Source organism: Rhea pennata, chromosome 2, assembly GCF_028389875.1.
Source record: "Rhea pennata isolate bPtePen1 chromosome 2, bPtePen1.pri, whole genome shotgun sequence".
Classification (NCBI taxonomy): domain Eukaryota; kingdom Metazoa; phylum Chordata; class Aves; order Rheiformes; family Rheidae; genus Rhea; species Rhea pennata.
In genome coordinates this window covers 162,972,343-162,989,362 of record NC_084664.1, presented here as the reverse complement: position 1 = coordinate 162,989,362, position 17,020 = coordinate 162,972,343, and the positions used below count along the sequence as shown (strand labels likewise).

At 55.8% G+C, this 17,020-nt stretch overlaps 1 protein-coding gene across 1 annotated transcript in view; it reads left to right on the top strand.

Moving 5' to 3' along the window:
- Positions 1-15,874, top strand: part of ZC3H3 (zinc finger CCCH-type containing 3) — a 147,645-nt gene extending 131,771 nt beyond the window's left edge. Inside the window, exons 12-13 of the mRNA XM_062570711.1 lie at positions 14,437-14,517; positions 14,891-15,874. Coding sequence (XP_062426695.1) covers positions 14,437-14,517; positions 14,891-14,922 — 113 coding nt within the window. The 3' untranslated portion in view covers positions 14,923-15,874. The remainder of the gene's footprint in view (positions 1-14,436; positions 14,518-14,890) is intronic.
- Positions 15,875-17,020: the final 1,146 nt, after the last annotated feature.

Genomic DNA, 17,020 nt, shown 5'->3' with positions numbered 1-17,020 from the left:
GGATCTCTTGCCTCCTACAGCCTAGTGCGTGGCAGGCACAGGACCCCGTTGGGAGAAAGGATGAATTTGGCACTGGAAGCAAGACTGGATGGTCCTTCATGGCCAGCAGCTGAGCAGCTCCAGAGCTGTGCCTGCCTCAACAGCCAAGCGTAAACCCCACTTCAAGCCAGGGAGGGCTGAGATGCCTTGATGCTGTCGGGAAGAAAATTCCCAGGATTAGCAACATATTCCTGAAGTCACAGACAAGCGTGCGGTTGAGTGGTGGCCGCTGAGCCGTGTACTACTGGAACGTGAAGCAATGGGGATGCGTCCTTTCAGCAGGGATCACTTCTGCTGGGAAGGCTCTTCTCTGCAGCGTGGAGCAAAGTGCTTGGCTTCCCTCTGGAGTCGCAGTGCTTTTTCCCCCTCTGCACCTCCCTCCTTCTCTTCTGCTGGCCCCGTTTCAACGTGCTTTTGATCTCGGTTTTAGGGCCACTGCCACCGTGGCAGGCAAGTGCTCTTGAACCAGTGGGTTAATCTGCCTTTTGGATCTCAGCGATGAAGATGGAGCAATTTATCCTCCAAAAGAAAGCTGTTGAAATGCCCTGAATTGCACTTGGCAGTCTGCAGTAACTCAGTGAAGAGTGTGTGTGGGAATAGCAATGAGCTGGGGGGACAGGCGTCTGGGAGATAGGCTTTTCTCCAGCTTGTGTTTGTACATCGTGGAGGGGATAATTTCTAGGTGATCTGCACGACAAGGTGAGAAAAGGTATTTGGTACAGTGCAAGGACATTAGCAGGGAAGTTAGAGGTTCTCCAGCAGCTTGCAGGTCCTTGCCTTCTCGTGGGGCATGTGTCCTGCTAGGCTGGCTGAGCTGGGCAAGCGCTGGTGAGCGAGGAGAGCAGAAGATACCAGCAAGGCTGGAGACCCTGGGAAAGGAAATCAGGGCAGGAATTGCAAATGTCTGTAAAATAATTTGATGATGATGCCATTTCTCTGCCAGAGTGATACATCGATTGCCCACTCTTAGTCCAAAGATGGATATGAGGACACCGTTTGCCCCATGCGTTGGGGTGACGTCTGGTGGGTTGTGTGGTTAAACGCTCGCCTCCGCTCACACCAAGGAGCCCAGAGGCACAGTGGTGGCTGGGGGAACCTTGATACCCCTGCCTCAACTCATCCCAGGAGAGCCATTGGCCTTGTGGGCCGGTGGTGGTGCACCCATCACTAGGAGCCAACGGAGAGGCTTTCCATGGAGGACCTGGGAGCCCAAGGGGTTCCTCGCTGCTGGAGGGACCAGGAGGTCCAGCCAGCTCCTGAGAGACCGGTTTGCATGTGGGAGCGTCTAAGACCAGTAGATAAAATAAGGAGGAGTCGAAATTTTGTGTGTATGTGTATATATACAAATATATATACACACATATATATATATATATATACACACATATATATATATGGCCCTTGCAGACCTGGGTACCAGGCGTGCTCAGCGTTCTTCCCAGTGGGCTCGATGACGATACTCCGTTTCTGCTTGTAAAGCTGGAAGGTAACATGCAAATAGGTGAGGTAGCAAGTACAAAGGAGAAGTTATTGTTACAGGGTGATCTGGATTGCTCGGTTAAAAGGTCACAATTTGAGAAAACGCCTTTCTAATAGTGCCAAATGCCGGAGGAACAGAGAAAACTGCTGGTTACATGTCCAGGAGGGAAGACGCTAGGTGAGCAGGGATTTGGAGGTGACATTTAAGGCTCAGTGTGGGTAACTGCATCAGCATGGATCTCGGGGGTCTTGGTGCAGGTCTACTTTGGCCTCAGGATATACAAAAAGGAAAGGAGCGCCTTCGTCTGTGCACGTGGTGCTGAGACCGCCCTTACGGCCGCGTGGGGAGGGTTGATGGCACCGGTCTGGGCTGCAAGAGGAGCCTTCTAATTTGCGGCTGGAGGAGCACCAGGAGCTCACTGGTGCTTTCTGGACATCCACCAAAAGGCTGGTCTGCGTGGTCCAGAGAGAGGAAAACATGTCCAGCCAGGTGTCCTGGAGCTCTGTGCAAATTCGACTCCACGTGCGAACACGTCCAACCCCAGTGACATAACTGCTGTCCCCATCTTGCACCCGGGCCTCAAGCCTGGAGGGACTTGCCCAGCGCTAGGACGAGGCTGAGGCCCCAGGGTTGCCCAAGCCTGGAGGGACTTGCCCAGCGCTAGGACGAGGCTGAGACCCCAGGGTTGCCGTCTCTAAGAGGGACACAGATGTGGGTGTGGATTATCCGAAAGATCTGTTGTGGCTCCAGGCCTACGTTTGCGTAGAGACTAGCCACGTGGCCCTGCGTGGCACCTCTGCAGGGGCGGGAGCTGGGTGCGTCCCCTCTCCACATTAGGTTTTCCCACCAGCGGCGAGTCGGCTAATCTGAATTAACCTGCGCCCGGTCCCTAGCAGCAGCTGAACGTTGCAAGGGGCTTGCCAGCAGCTCTGCGCCACCAGGCAGGACCAGAAACCCCCGTGCTGCCGCCCGCGGTTTGGCAGCGTCGCAGCCTTCGCCTCGTTCTGTACCGCGAGCGCCCGGCGGTGCCGCGGGAGGGCAGAGCCGGAGGGAGCACGCGGCTCCCCTGCCCCTCCGGTGAGCGTTTCCAGGTAATGTGCTTTTCCATATTTCACCTTCCAGTTAAATAGCCTGCGCCGGAGCCTAACTGGCCTCCCTGCGCTAATTGTAAGCAAGCGCACCAATGCAAACCATTCCAATCGAGTGCTAATTTAATTAGAAAGCACCCATTTTAGTTAATTTGTTCGAGAAGATCACTGAAAACTCCTGGAGAGAACAGATGTTCCCCTCTCCCCCGATGAACATTCAGGGGTTTGTAAATGGCTCCACTCAGCCTTGTTTAGGAGAGAAAAGAGGATTTTATAGCTGCAAACGACCCTTTCTGTAAACATTTTACAGCTCTCTGCACGTTTGAGTGACGATAAACCCCTAGCAACTCGGCGGGCTGCAAATTTGCGACCATACGGCTATCATTTTATTGTCATATTTCACGGTCGTAACGTTAATGGAAGATGCTCGCTACAGTCTTTTTTAACGGCTCCGCTGAGCACGCTCAAACGCTTTTGCTTTGGAGGAATTCATCGAGGTGCAGTGCTTCTATTTTTGTTTACAGCTTTCACTTCTGGAGGAATAACTTTGAGAGCGCAAATCCCCCTCGCCCGCCCTTCCTGCCCAAACCCGTCTTCAGCTCGCCTGCACTCGCTTTCGAGGGTTAAATCGTTCCCGCGTCGCGTTAGGCAGCTCGGAGCTGCTCCCTGCCTGCCGGCGTCGCGGCGAGAGCTGCTGCCAGGTGATGCAGGAGATGCGATTGCTCCTCAGCAACGTCCTAGACGTGCTGGAAGGACTCGTGGGGAAGCGCACTCATCTCCTGGCCTCTCACCTAACATCTCCAGCTCCAGCATCAGAGGGTGTTTGAGAACAGTAGTATCTGCCTGGTAAGCCCCAGCTATTGCTCATGTTGATGTTTTCCCTGTATTTTCTCCTACTTTCTTCCTCAGCTGCCAAAATTGGAGAGCAGATGTCATTTATTTAACACAAAGCCAGTACTCTAAGCCCTACACATGTCTGCAGCTGGTCCCCCTGAGCGAATTCCCTCGGATGGCTGCGGTGTGGAAGGTCCCACAGGGCCTTGAACACCTCCAGAGTCCTGTTTAACACTTCTCCTACCACTGGCTCTTCTCTCTAAAACCGTCTTGGCAGCTGAGGGAGGCAGATAAAAGTTAACCCTACTGGCATCCCTTGGGTTGACCTAAGCTAGTGACAGAAGATGCCCTGAAGCCTTACAGAGAGCATCTGCATGGGTGGGTGATCAAGGGTCAGACTCCATCAAGTTGTCCTGGGATAACGGTGGCCAGCAACTGCTGGACTACGGGAACAGGCTGCAGTAATGCTCTTGCTGGGCAAGACTTTCTAGCTGTGCTGCGTTGCAGTCTGAGAGCTCTCGCGTGGACAGTTACTGCCGCTCGGCCGATGGATAGGAACCTTGTTGAGCAGGAGTAATGCAATAATGTGTTTAAACATCAGCGCTGGCGTGACTGAGTTATTACAGTTTTCTCCTGTCAGTAGAGCCTGGGAAGATACGTTATCTGAGGTTCCTATGAGTTTCTGCATGTGGAAACTGGAAGCTCCTCGTATGTCCTGTGCTTCAGCCCCAACATCTGGGTGGCGTCCACTGGATTTGCTCTAGTATATTTACGTCTTTCTTGTACTGGGCAGCCCAGACTGGACACAGAACTCCAGGTGTGGTCTCACAAGTGTTGTATAGAGGGAAAAATATTTGTACAGTATTAACAAATTAGCCCAATCCTGAAAAGTGCTTCTAAATAAGCATTTAATGTAGACTTCAGTTTCTAGGACTTCTTTGTAATAAAACAGAAGTCTCTTATTAATCCATGAGAACAGCTCTTTATACAGTTTCTCATACTGATCCATTATTTCTTGTGCACCTCCATGGATAAGGGTATCTTTGATTGCCCTTTAGTGGAGGACAGGTAGTTGAAGACAGCAGTACTCCAGAAGTCCCCTTCTGTGATTCTATCATTCTCTTCTTCAGATAGAAAAAAAGCAGGTCTATCAGGTCTGTCTCCTCCCAGCTACTCTCTGGAGGTACCTGAGCCACCTTGGACTTCTTTGAGAATCTGAGCCATGGCTGATGGCAAGCAGAGGTCTTGCTCCTCCCAGCAGGAGGTTGCTGCCTCCTTTTGGAAAAGAAATTGGCCAAGATGAAGTCATGAGGCAGTGGCTGCATCTGTGACTGCTCCATCTCCATCACCTCTCTTTCAGATGCGTCCACCTCCATCACCTGTTCTTTGGATGGGTTAACCTGCATGGGCTCTGGGTCTCCTGCAGCCTGGCTAAGGGAAGGTTTTTTGGCCCGGGCAGTTTTTCTGCTCCTCCTCTATATGTGCTTACTCCAGACTTCTTCCATCTAGCTCATCATTGCCAGCCCACTCTGAGCCAGAATGGGTGCCTGCTGTGCAGCTTGGGAGGTGTCTCCCACTGCTGGTGAAGGTGGTATGGCCAACTGTTGTCAGGCATCTGTTGGAGAGTTTGTTGCTGGAGTGGACCTGTCTTCCCCAAAGTCTTGTCCAGATGTTGGAGAAATTTTCTTAGGCCTTGCAACTTTTGAGGAACCTGTTGGAAGTCCCTCATGCATCACCCAAAGTGTGACAATAACTCACTCTTTCCTGTAGCTCTGCCTTCTCCAAGTCCCCTGGACACTCACAGGGCAAGAAACTCAGCAAGTTGTTGGGCTGGTCTAGGGGTGGCGGTGGGGGGCAGGCGGTATCTAATAAGGGCTGTGGGGAAAATGAGCTGTAAGGTGGCTTATGATACCTTGGGGCCACTACTGTGCCCAGCTTGGTCACTCACTTAATGGGGAAGAGTGGAGGGCTGATGGGCCAAGAGCTGCTTTCCTTGAATCATCTCCACTTGAACCGTCTCCAGCTGGAGAACAAGACTGCTCCTGATCCTCAGAAGTTTTCTCAGCCTCCCCTCACAGGTCTGTGTAGCACATCAACTTGCAGATGTGCAGATTATCTGAGATCTTTGGTCACAGCGATTCTAGCCTTGGCAGGTGACATCAGCAGCTGCAACATTTATGCAGAAGCAGGGTTTTTAATGGGGTTGTAGTGTTTGACTTCTGTGTGTCTCGATTTCCCCATTTGTTATATTCTCCCAGTTGGCAGGAGCTTTGGAGCTTAATTGCTGGTGTGCCTGTAACTCGGGGAGCTGTGGGATGAAAAGCAGAAGGAAGAGCCAGGGGATGGCTTTTGGCCATGAGAGGAGCTGGTAAATGCAGCTCTCGTTTGGGCAGTGAGTGGCTCTTTGATAGCACTGCCAGGTAGCACCCCAGATCTGCAGCTGTTTCAGCGTTACCTCCCTGATGTCTGGGACAGCTGGGCGATCTCTGCAGGGAAACATCAGGAACACGTTGGTGCTCTGGAGACAACAGGGGACAACAGTAGCAGCAGGGTCTGCCGCTGGGCAGGCTGCCAGGGCGCTGCACTCATTTCCCCACACTGACACTGTTGCATGCCTTGTGCCATCTGCTCGCCAGAGCAATGGAGGTGTTACAACGGAGCAAGCTGCTGCCCTGTGGGCCCTCGTGATGGAGATCTGCTAGAGCAGATGCTGCTAAGGCACATAAAAGGAGAAGGGAGAAAGGAAGGGATAAACAGTGATGGGATTTTTGTCATTGATTTCAATGTGGTAAGTCCATTGCAAGGAATTGAGCCTATTCATCCCTGTAGGCACCTGTTGATCACAGAGTGTCCAGACAGCTTCCATTTTGTTTTCAGCGTTGCGCTGGAGGTAGTAGCTCTCACTGCTCTTCAGCCCTGGGGAGACATTACCAGAAGCAGCGACAGATGCAGCCTTCTCCATTTAGCCCACCTGGGCTGCTTCTCCATTTCTGCCACCCCAGAGGCAGTAGGCTTTCTCTGCAGCTCCTGCTTTCTCGTCTGGTGGCTGTCTGACTCCTGAACTGCATGGCAGGACCTTTCCCTCAGTAACATGCTGCAGTGCTCTGAGTCATGGGTTATGAGGGCTGGATCGAGTTCGTTCCGTGCAGAGATGCCACCTTTCTCTAAGGGATGAATGAAACACAACCAGGATTCAACTTGTTCCAGAGCCTCTGAGGTGAAGGAATTTTCCTGCCTTGTGGTCTTACTCCATTGTAACCTGGCTCTTCTGGGCTTTCAGCATGTTCTGAGCAGTGGACTTAGCTGTGAGAGAGGTCAGGCAGCTGCTGTGTGAGCAGGTTCAGGGTTTGGGGTGCAGGGGAACACCATGATGCCACCAAGACCCCCACCCTTAGCCCAAGTTCAGCCTTTATCCATAGGGATCATAGGATAATTCAGAGTAGAAGGGACCTGTAGAGGTTATTGAGTCTAACCTCCTACTTAAACTTGTCCAATCTTAACTATGGGGTTTGATTTGTGATGTCACTGGCCAGAGATGACTTGGGAGGTCAAGGAGATGTGACAGGGGGTGTGTCTGCTGGTGGAACCCCTTAGGAAGCAGGCAGGAGAGTTGGAGAAGGAGGTAGAGGCATTTAGGTGGTCATGGTCAAAGCTTGTGGGAGTTACGAGATTCTCTAGGGATGATACCAAGTAGGTGAGCCAAAGCTGAGGAGGGGAAGGGTATCAGCAGACCAAGCCCTGAAGTCTTCCTGTGCTCCCAACACAGGAAGGAAACAGGGACAAGCCCAGATGTGGCCTGGCTTTGTGAAGCAGAGATCTGTAAAGCCTGCTAGGCTTGTCCTCTCAGTTCAGACAGCAAGCCTGGAGCTGCAGGGAAAGGAAGCCCAGGACAGGGTCATGTTGGTGGAAGATGTCCTAGGAGATCTCCTCCAGTCTTGTCAGTGCAGGGGAAAGCAATCTTTGGTGGCATAATATAGCACCAATGCTTGCATGACTTCATCAGCTGAGAAGGCTCTGGGGATGGTGCAGACCTCTGTTGGACTTTAACAGCTCTTTTCCCTGAAGCAGTCGCTTTGAGGGGCTCAGCTGAGTGTCTGTCCTAATTCACATGACCTGGTATGTAGCAGATGTTTCTTGTAATTGAAGAAGTTGATCCATGTAACGACGGGGTGGTGGGAGGATGTTCCTGTGCTCGCCTTGCCCTCCTCCTCCTCATCACTGCTATCCCATTCTCCTCCAGGGCACAACCCTCCCGTGCCGTCTCCTTCAGCCCTCACGAGTTCCAGGCTGATAGATGCTACATCACGCATGCAGGGAGTTTAATTAGGCAGCATCAAAACTGTCTTTCATAACTGAATTAACAAACCTCTAATATAATTGCTTTTCTAATGCAAAATCTATTGAGTTGCAGGTAGCGGGCGACACCCGGTCCTCAAGCAGAGCAATGTTTCCCATTATAATGCTGGATTTGTTCATCATTAGTGATTGCATCTTCTCCTCCTGAGTCAGCAGATGTGTATGGATTTTGGGGGTGTTTGATAGTGGTCCCCACCGTGAGGGAGGTTTTGCTTGCTTTGATTGATCCAATTTTATCTTGGTACTGGTTTCAACTGTCTTTCTTTTGATCATGGGCATGTCTTTCGGTGCCCAAAAGGCAGCCACGAGGTGGCTTGTCGTGCCACTGGGATGCTGGGGTTTAGGGCAGTGCTGATAGTCAGAGTATTATGGAGGATTGGAGTTGGAGATGTTCGATCTTGTAGTGTCTTTGTGGCTCTCTGGAAGTCCCAAGGTAAGAAACTTGATTCTTAATTTCTGCATGGCAAAGTGGCCAATTCAGTTGAAACTTCCAGTAAACATGATGAGCGTCCTGACTTTTCCTAATTGAGTTCTCGATCTGAATTGGAATCGTTATTTCTTATCCCATGAGCAGCATTTGAAAATATTCTTTCTGATTTACTTTCTGCGTGGATCTAAATGCCTGCATGTTTCCAATCCCTTTTTCGTATCGATTTTGCAGGCAAGTTTCAGACCTGCCAAGTCACACTCATTTGCCAGGACTGAAACTCACTTCTTCCATACTAATCTTCCGCTCATCTTCAAGGGCTTCATCCTCTTGTGATGGAGGGTCTGGAGATCAGACCTTTTGGAATTTGCCCGGAGTTTTTGAAGATCTGACAGGCCTGTCATCTCCCCACTGGCATTATTTAGTGCCCTGCCAGCTGGAGATAGAAGAGTCTTCTTAGATGACCCACCCAGGCTCCTTCAAGATGAACTTCAGCTCGCTGTTAGATGTCAGATCTGGAATTCAACTTATTTGATAGTTCACATGATCTTTCTAAGTAGCTGGGGACGAAATCTCCTGGTTTTGAATGAGGCATTGGCATAGGCAGGGTAAGGCAGGAGGAGGGAGGCAGCCTGCTCACACTGCATCCTCACATCATGCAGCGTCTGGCCCGGGTGGGTGTCCTCCTTGGAGAGAGAGGATTTGGGAGTTCATGGCTTGGCGCCCATGGCTGGCTGCATCCAGCCAGGTGAACGGTGTTGACTTTCCTGGGTATCACAGAATGGTTGAGGTTAGGAGGAACCACTGCTCCAACCTCCTTGCTCAAGCGGGGTCAGCTAGACCACGTTGCCCAGGACACTGATCAGGCTGCTTTTGACTGTTGCCAATGCTGGAGACCACAGTGTCTCTGGGCAGCCTGTGCTAGTGCTGTGTTACCCTCGCAGTAAAGAAGTTTTTCCTTCCAGGTAGCAGCAGCATAATGAGTTGGATTCAGTTGCTTCTCTCCTACCTTTCCTCCTGAAAGAGAGAATTAAGGAGAAAAGACAGAGGAACGCGGCAGCTCTCCTGGGGCACACGTCCCCAAGCAGTGGCAGGAAATCTCCCGAGATGCATCCTGATTTTAAACATGCTGGTTAGCAAGAAAGACTATCCTGAACGGTTTTCCTTCTGTATAAAGCCTCTGCCACCAACCGAGCTCTGAAGTTTCCCTGTCGCTGGTGGTAGAAGGTTTCAGAGGAATAGCCACGTGCTGACTTTTTGGATAATTTGTGTCACTGCTGTGATTCAGGGGTGGCTGGAGGGATTTAGTGCAGGTCTTCAGCTCTGGGGTAAGTGTGGGGCTGCAGACGGGGTGCAGTTTCCACCACCGAAGCGACGGGCCCAGCTACAGGAGCCCAGGGCACAGAGCGGGATTTCACGGCGGAGTCGTTCCCCTTGAGCGCAGCGGCTGCAGCGCGCCTGCGTGTTGTCCCCGCGTGCGGGTATCCGGAGCGTTCCCGGAGGAGCGCGGAGATTGCTCCTCCTCTGTGCGCTCCTCTGCACACTTCCAAGTAGGAAAAAAATGCAAAAAGGAGAAGATGAGGGGGAGTGGATAAAGTTGGAAAAACACTGTGAATGCTCCCTCCTCTCCCATGTAACACCCAGTTGGGATTAAAAATTCAAAAAGCCTCCAGACCATTCCCTAGCTGCTTTTTCCCTGTGAAAAGCTTTTGGAGATGATTCTGAGGTTTAGCCCTCGCCGTATCCTTTCTCTCCCTCCTTTTCATCTTGGACTTTACTTAAAAATAAATTAAAAAAGAAAGGCCTCTGGAGCAGACTCCGCCGTGTGCTTCAGCTGGGAAAGGAGAAGCCGTTTCGGAGCCGCGACGCCCCCACGGTGGCCCGCGAGGCCGTTCAAGGATGTTGCTCCCGGCCAGAGCAAACGTGCGCGTGGGTCTGGGGGACGGGAAGCGTCCCAGCGGGCAGAAAATTCAGGTGGAAACTTTTCCATCCCCTCCGGTGCCCGGTCCGTTGCTGCTCCCGCCGTGCAGATAACGGGGAGCGTTGCCCGGCTCGCCGTCAGACCTCGGCCCTTCTGCTGACTGCAGCCGTCTCGTTCGGTGGGGGAAGGCTCGAAAGAGGATTTCTTTTTTTTATTCGAATGAGCCACGCGGGCATTCGCAGGGCAGCTGGCTTTGGCGGACGACGCAGGGCAGCACCGGTGCGCGAGGGGTGGAGACGCAACCGTCTCATCCGTTGGCTCAAGGTTGGCCAGGAGAAGCGGGAAGGGCAAGCATGGATATGCCAGCCGGCTGGCTTCCTCTCTGCAAGGCGTTTTGGAGTCCACGGGGACTCAATTAATCAAATCAAAGGATTTTGAGGACCCTCGGGGGCTTGGGCACGGCAACTGGAGCCGCTTCCTTCTCTCCTCCGGGTTTCCCCGCTGGCCACGCACCTTCAAATCCCCCCTCGGCCTCTCCTCACGCCGCTCGGCATCTGGTCGAGGCGGATGTTGTTTCACTTTCCCGTCGGGTCCAGATGAGGATGCTCGGAGAGGATGTGTCTGGGGGAAGGCCTCTTTTTATTGAAAAATATAATGGTGCCACCTGATGCGTGATTTACTGTGGCGTCCCCTCCTCGGACTTGATAATATATTTCTATTAGATTTTTCCTTTTCGCTCCCTTCTCCCTGTGCCGAGTGGCAAGTTGCTCCGTCTGCCTTGACACCTCCTTAGGCTTAGGCAAAATAAATGTTGATTTTCATCAGAAGGAAGAGCGCTGGAAGTCCTCGTTCTCCGGCGAGCCTGACAAGCTCAGCAAAAGCGGCTCGGCTCGGCGCCGAGGGCTCGCCGGCCGGCCCTGCTTCCGCTCTTTGGAAGCAGTTCAATCATCGTAATGAAAAAGGGGCTTCTGCGCCCGGCTTTCGCTAACTAGAAATTATATACCTGGTTCCTGGAAGATGGATTGCGGCGCTCCCGAAAGGCGGAGGGTGGGAGAGGGGAGCGCTAGACGCGGCCCGAGATTGATCGCACAATTTGCAGAATCTCCCATGCACAAAAGCAGAAAATATATTTTTGTTTGCCCGGGGCGGGCGGCCGCGGGCAGGAGGCGCCCCATCCGGCCGAGGCCTTTTTGGGACGGCCTCCGTTCCGAGGAGGATCTCGCAGCAGGATCGAGCGGTTCGGAGGATAACCCCTCGGAGGCTTGCGGGATGTCCCGGCCGGCCGGCCGTGACGCCGCTTTCCTGGAGCGGGCTGAAGACGCCTCCCTACGTCACCGGTGAGGAACCGAAGGGCGCCGCGGTCGGATGGTTGCTCTCACGGAGCCCGTTTTGGCTTTCCCTCCGTGCCGCCCGCGCTTGTAAATCAAACACGTCCGCCGTAAAACCAACTCGGCTCTCTGAATCGCTGCGCAGCAGTCGGGAAGCTAATTGCAGTCAATTAAAAAGTAGCTACTGCTTCTTTTTCCTTTTTTTCTTTTTTTTTTTCTCTCCCGCAAAGGAATCTCTATCTCTGCTGCTGTAGTAATATTTGCTTTGGAGGGCGACATGGGCGGTTTTCCAGATGCTGCACTGCTCCCAGCGCCTGGAGTTTTCCCCTGGCTTCTCCGAGGGGATGGAGCTGGATTTTCCCCCACGAGTGGTAGAAGCATGGATTTTGCCACCTGCGCATTGACCTCCTGGGTGCCGCCTCCTTTTTGCCTGCAGGATTCGGGCTCTCTGGAGGCTGGACGTTGAGTCTCTGATGGCTTCTTTGGGAGAGCCGGAGCTGGAGCAGGATGCTGCCATGAATGCCGAGGGATCCTGGAAAATCGGATGGGCAAACGCAGCTGGTGAAACGGTCCTTGGAGCCTCGTCGTGCGGCCGCGCTCCCGTCCTGCAGCAAGGAACCCCGTCTTGATACCCGCCTCCTGCAAAAATCCGCCTCGGTGCATCGCGCCGAGGTTTATCGGAGAGGCCGTTAAGGAGTCGGGCACTTTCCGCGGCCCAGAGAAGGAGCACCCGCGCGTCCGGCCGGGTGCCGGTGGATGCCCGCTTGCGGGCACTTTCACGGCGCCGGCGTTCGAAGCCGCATTATCCGGCGTCACAGGTGACTAATAGCCGAGGCGGTCGGGACTGCCGTGCAGCCCTCTGATGTATGGGTGTTATATTAAGGGTGGAAAGGTGCTAAATGAGCCCTCTTTATTTTACATAAATTAGCTCAGAAGCGATGTATCACTGCCACGGCTGCTCAGGCGCCGAGGAAGTTTGTTTACCCAAGTTTAAAAGGAAAGGAAGAGTCGCTGACGTGACCTGCTGCTTCCCCGGGTCCTGGCGTGCGCGGTGGCTTCTCATCAGCGGGTATCAAGCGGGCCCCTCACCCGACCCCAAAGCGGCCCTTGCTCCCACCGCTGCTTTGTGGGTCGTCCAGCTCGCGGTGTCACCCTTTCGGAAGTGCAATCCGATGGGGAAAGCTGGTTCGGCAAAAGGTTTTTGGAATAGAGATGGCTTGGCTGGTAGAAGAGATCTACAAGATGGGAAGTGTGTGCAAGTCCTACGCTGCTTTGCACCTTCTCCGACAAGACGCTCTGCCTCTGGGTGGACTTTGGTATTTGGGCCAGACTTTATCCTCCACAATGTTTTTCTTCACTTGTAATCCTAAATGAGAGAGGACTTCTCCAAATAGTCCTCATTGCTTAATAATGTAGCTTTTCCTGGGAGATCTCCAGCCTCGAGGTCTTCTGGACCAAGTGACCACCATGCTTGTACCTGCCCACTGGGGAAGTTCATCTGGTTGCCAACATGTAAAACCTTCCAGCCATCCTGTGCTCTCCGTATGGACGTAAAAAAGGGAGAAAATTGGCAGAAATGGATGCTCTGGCTTTGCAGTCAAAATGGAGCAGGACTTCAATTCATCTGCTGCCAGAATTGATGAAGACCACGTGGACTGGGTCCTGCAGAGGGGTCCGGGCAGGGGCTTTCAGCTTGACACCAGGGTCGAGGGAGGAGATGAGGCACATGAGGCCACCGGCTGGTTTTTACAGTGATGGATCGATGCTGCAATCTCTCCTTGAAACCCCACGCGAGGTTTGGGAAGGGCAAGCGAGCACCGGCCGGGGTCCCGGAGGTCCGTGGGTGTGATGTGGCACCGGCCGCCTGGGAACTCTCTACCAGAAGAACAAATGGCAGCTGGAAACCGAGAGCAGCTGGGAACTGAGACCGGGAAGTCCCCGTTCACGGCGGAGCCGAGATGGTCGACGATGTGAATCCCCCAAGGAAGTGGCGCGTGCTCCATCTCTGCAGCCTCGGCCTGGGTGTCTCCGAAAACACGTTCGAGCAAGCGTAAACCATTGCCCCAGGTGCTGTGACGGGGTGAATGGGACCAGGCACCCCGGGAGGCCGTTTGGGTTGTTGACCCAACGGTCCCTCGGGGACCCTAAAAAAATCTCCGTGTCCGCTGGCCGGGAAGCGTTTCCCGGGCAGCGGCTCGCGCCTGCTAGATGGCAGCAGCACTCTCCGGCTCGGCGGGCGCGGGGAGCGAGCGCGGGAGCGAGCGCGCCGGCCGAGCCCCCGGACCGCCGCCGCTTTACGGGCATCCGCGATTTATCACGGAGCTGTCATCGCGGCGCGTCCGGGCCGCCGGCCCCCAATCCCCCCCCCCTTCTCTCCACCCCCCTCCCCCCCAGGTATTTTTGGTTACGCTTTTCCCTTCGCTATCTAGTAATCGCAGGCTAATTAATGGGATCAGCTTCCTGACGGGTTTCACTCGGGGCCGAGGTCACCCTGTCGCCCCGGCGCTGTCCCCGAGCCGCTCTGCCCTCAGCCGGCCCGGCCGGAGCGTTAACCCCTCGCTTGGCAGGGCCGGAGACGCTGCCGGCCGCGTTTCGGTCCTGGCCCGGTGATGCCTGCGATTTGGGGTGGTGCCAGCGGGGTGGTTTGGGGGCGCTGCTGCCTCTGCGTGCCGGCGCGGGGCTCCGCTGGAGCCGGCGGCGTTCGAAACCCGAAAAGCGCCTTCCCCACGAAGGGAATCGCAGGGTGGAATTAGGATAGCGCGAAGCGACCGGGAGCTTTGCTCTGGAATCGCTCTCGGAAGCAGGAGGAGAGTCCAAACGCATCCCGTACGGTGTCCGGGTTTTTTTTTTTTTTTCAACCCCCTCCCTGCTGGTTTTCCGTAACGGACACGAGGGTCTGACGCTGCGACCGGAGCGAAGCAGGGGGTCGAGGCGAACGCGATGGTTTTCTCCTTTCCTTCCAGGTCCTGCCAAGTGGAAAAGGGCTTTTGCGGCCTCCGGGGGATCGGAAAACGCGACTCGCCAGGAGGGAGGTGGCAAAGAAGGTGAGGCTGGTGGAGCGGGTCCCCCTCCCGCGTGTGGCGAGTGCTGACCCCCCCCCCACCCCGGGCAGCTGCTCCCGCGGCCCCAGGGGACGATGCCGCCGCCGCCACCGCCGCCTTGCCCGGGGTGCCCAGGTGGTGGGGGAGCCCGTGGTCCCCAGCTGCCTTCCCTCCCCCACACACCATCCCCTGGAGGGGACGTCCTCGGAGTAGGATGGCGAGGTCTAGCCAGCTGCCCCCGCGTCCCGTCCTGGCCCCCATCCCTGCCCGGTGCTGCGTTGCCTCCGAGGCGCCCGTATCCGGGGAAAGCTTTGAGCGGGCGCCCGGGGCACGGAGCGTCTCTGCCGCCTTCCACCTCCTTCTCCTCTCCTTGCAGGCAAGCGGCTGCAGATCAAACCCAGGCTGTGAGCGAGACCTGCCCACCGCCGACCCTTCGCCGGTCCCGTGCAGCGGCCCGAGAGCTCAGGAAAGGCAGCGCCGGGCCCGACCTGGCACCTACCTCAGGCTGCAGCGCCGGCCGCGTCTCCCGTTTCCCCCCTGCTCCCCGAGACGTCCGCAGCGGCCGGCGGTGGAGCGGGGAGAAGCGTCACCCCATCCCCGGCGCTTGAGGAGGCACCTTTGTTGCAGCGTTTTCATTTTCAAATAAATTATCTTTAACGCTGGCTCATTGAAGCGGGATCCGCGCCGCCGGGGAGACGCTCGGGTCCCCGTCGGTCCTCCTCGGCCGCTGGGGCTCGGCGCTCCCGTGCGCTCTCCTTTGCGGCAAGATACAAGGAGGCAAACGGACCCGAGGAACTTAATTTGGGGCTCCTCTGCCGCAGGAGCCAGCCGTGCATCCCCACCACCGCGTCCCTCTGCCGCCGGCACGCGGGAGTCATCGGCAGCGGGAGCCGTCGGCAGCGAGAGCTGCCGGCAGCCCGGGCTCCCGGCCCCGTGCCCGGGGACCCACCTGGGTCCGTCTTTCTGCCCCCTCCACCCCCTGAAGCGGAGGCGTCAGGTCTTTAGTTTCCTTATTTTTAGGGGGCGATTTCTCGCCGGGACGCTGGAGCAGAGCCAGGGGCCAGGCTGGAAGGTCGCCCTGCGCCGGGCGGCCCACGCCGGGCCGCTCGCCCGCTCTCCCTGCCCCGTGGCTTCTCGCCGCCCTCCGCGGTCCAAATTAGCTGCGGCCCTGCCGGCCCCTCGGAGTGGGGGGCGAGGGGCATCTTGCACCTTTGAGGAGATGAGTCTGGGGGCCGTCCTGCCCCGGGAGCAGCCCCGGGTGCCCCCCTCGGGCTGGTTTTGGTAAAGCTTTCGGCAGCTCGGGTTGATCCTCGGTGTCTTTTTGGTATTTAAATAAAACAGCCCCTGCGCGAAAAGCCCCGATATCCGGAGCGTGAATTTGCTTCTCTTTCAGCCCGGCTCCCGGAGAAGGTGGTGGTGGCGGGGGAGGGATGTCTGTCCGTTCGTCTGTCCCTCTGTCTGCCCGTCCAGCCCGAAGAGGTCGGGCAAGCTTTTGTGGTGGAAAATGGGCGATTTGGGCCCAATCTATCGTTTTGTTCGCTCGAGGAGCCGCTCGGCCCGGCCCGGCCCGGCGCTTTGCGCCAATCTGCCTGGTTTTGTGTTTTAAACGACTCCCCCAGCTGAAAACACCCGCGGGCTTGGCGGGAGGGATGGGGGTGGGGGTTAGCCAGGGAAGGAGACGTTTTAACATCTTTTCCCTAATTTCAGGCTTTCTCAAAAACTTAAATTCTCGGGAGAAAAGAAGAAAAAAAAAATAGGTTGCAAAAGGGCTGCGGTGCCGGCGCTGGGCGCCGCGGCGGCTCCTCCAGCAGCGGCAGCAGCGTTTAAACGGGGATGGAGAGGCGGAACCGCGCCGGGGTCGGGCCGGGAGAGGCCGGCGCGGCGGCTCCCTTCCCCGGGAAGCGGCTGCCGGGGGCAGAAGCGCTTCGCCCCGGCGCATTCCCGAGCCGCCGGGAGAAGGTGCCGCGGCCCCCTCCGGGGCTGCGGGGCGGTGGGGAGGGGGGGGGGGGCGGCCAGCGCGGAAAACCGCGGGCGGAATTGCACGTTTTATTTTATTATTTATTTATATTTTTATTTATTCTATTTTTTCTCTCCCGCCGAACGCGGCGGGGTTGAACTGCCGCCGGCCCCAGGCAGAGCTGCACCGATGCCCTGCTCGCCGGAGTCCCTGCCGGCCGCCGGGATTTGGGATTTTGTTTTTCCTCCCCCGGGGTAAGGGGGTGGTTTGGGGGTCAGGGTGGGGTGAGGGTGGAGGGGTTGCAAGGCGCCTGGAGGACACGAGTAACTTTTCCTGGAAACGCCCCCTTGCCGGGCCAGGACGGCTGGCAGCGGCCCGCAGTTCCCCGCTGGGAAGCAGGTGCCGGGGCGGCATCACCCTCTGGCTCGCTTTTCGGCCCCTCATCACGGTGCTGCCCCCCCTCCTCCGCCTCCCTTCGCCTTCATCCCTCCTCCTCTTCCTCCTCGGCAGCGAGCCGAGCCGGGCCAAAGCAACGCTCCCCCCCCCTCC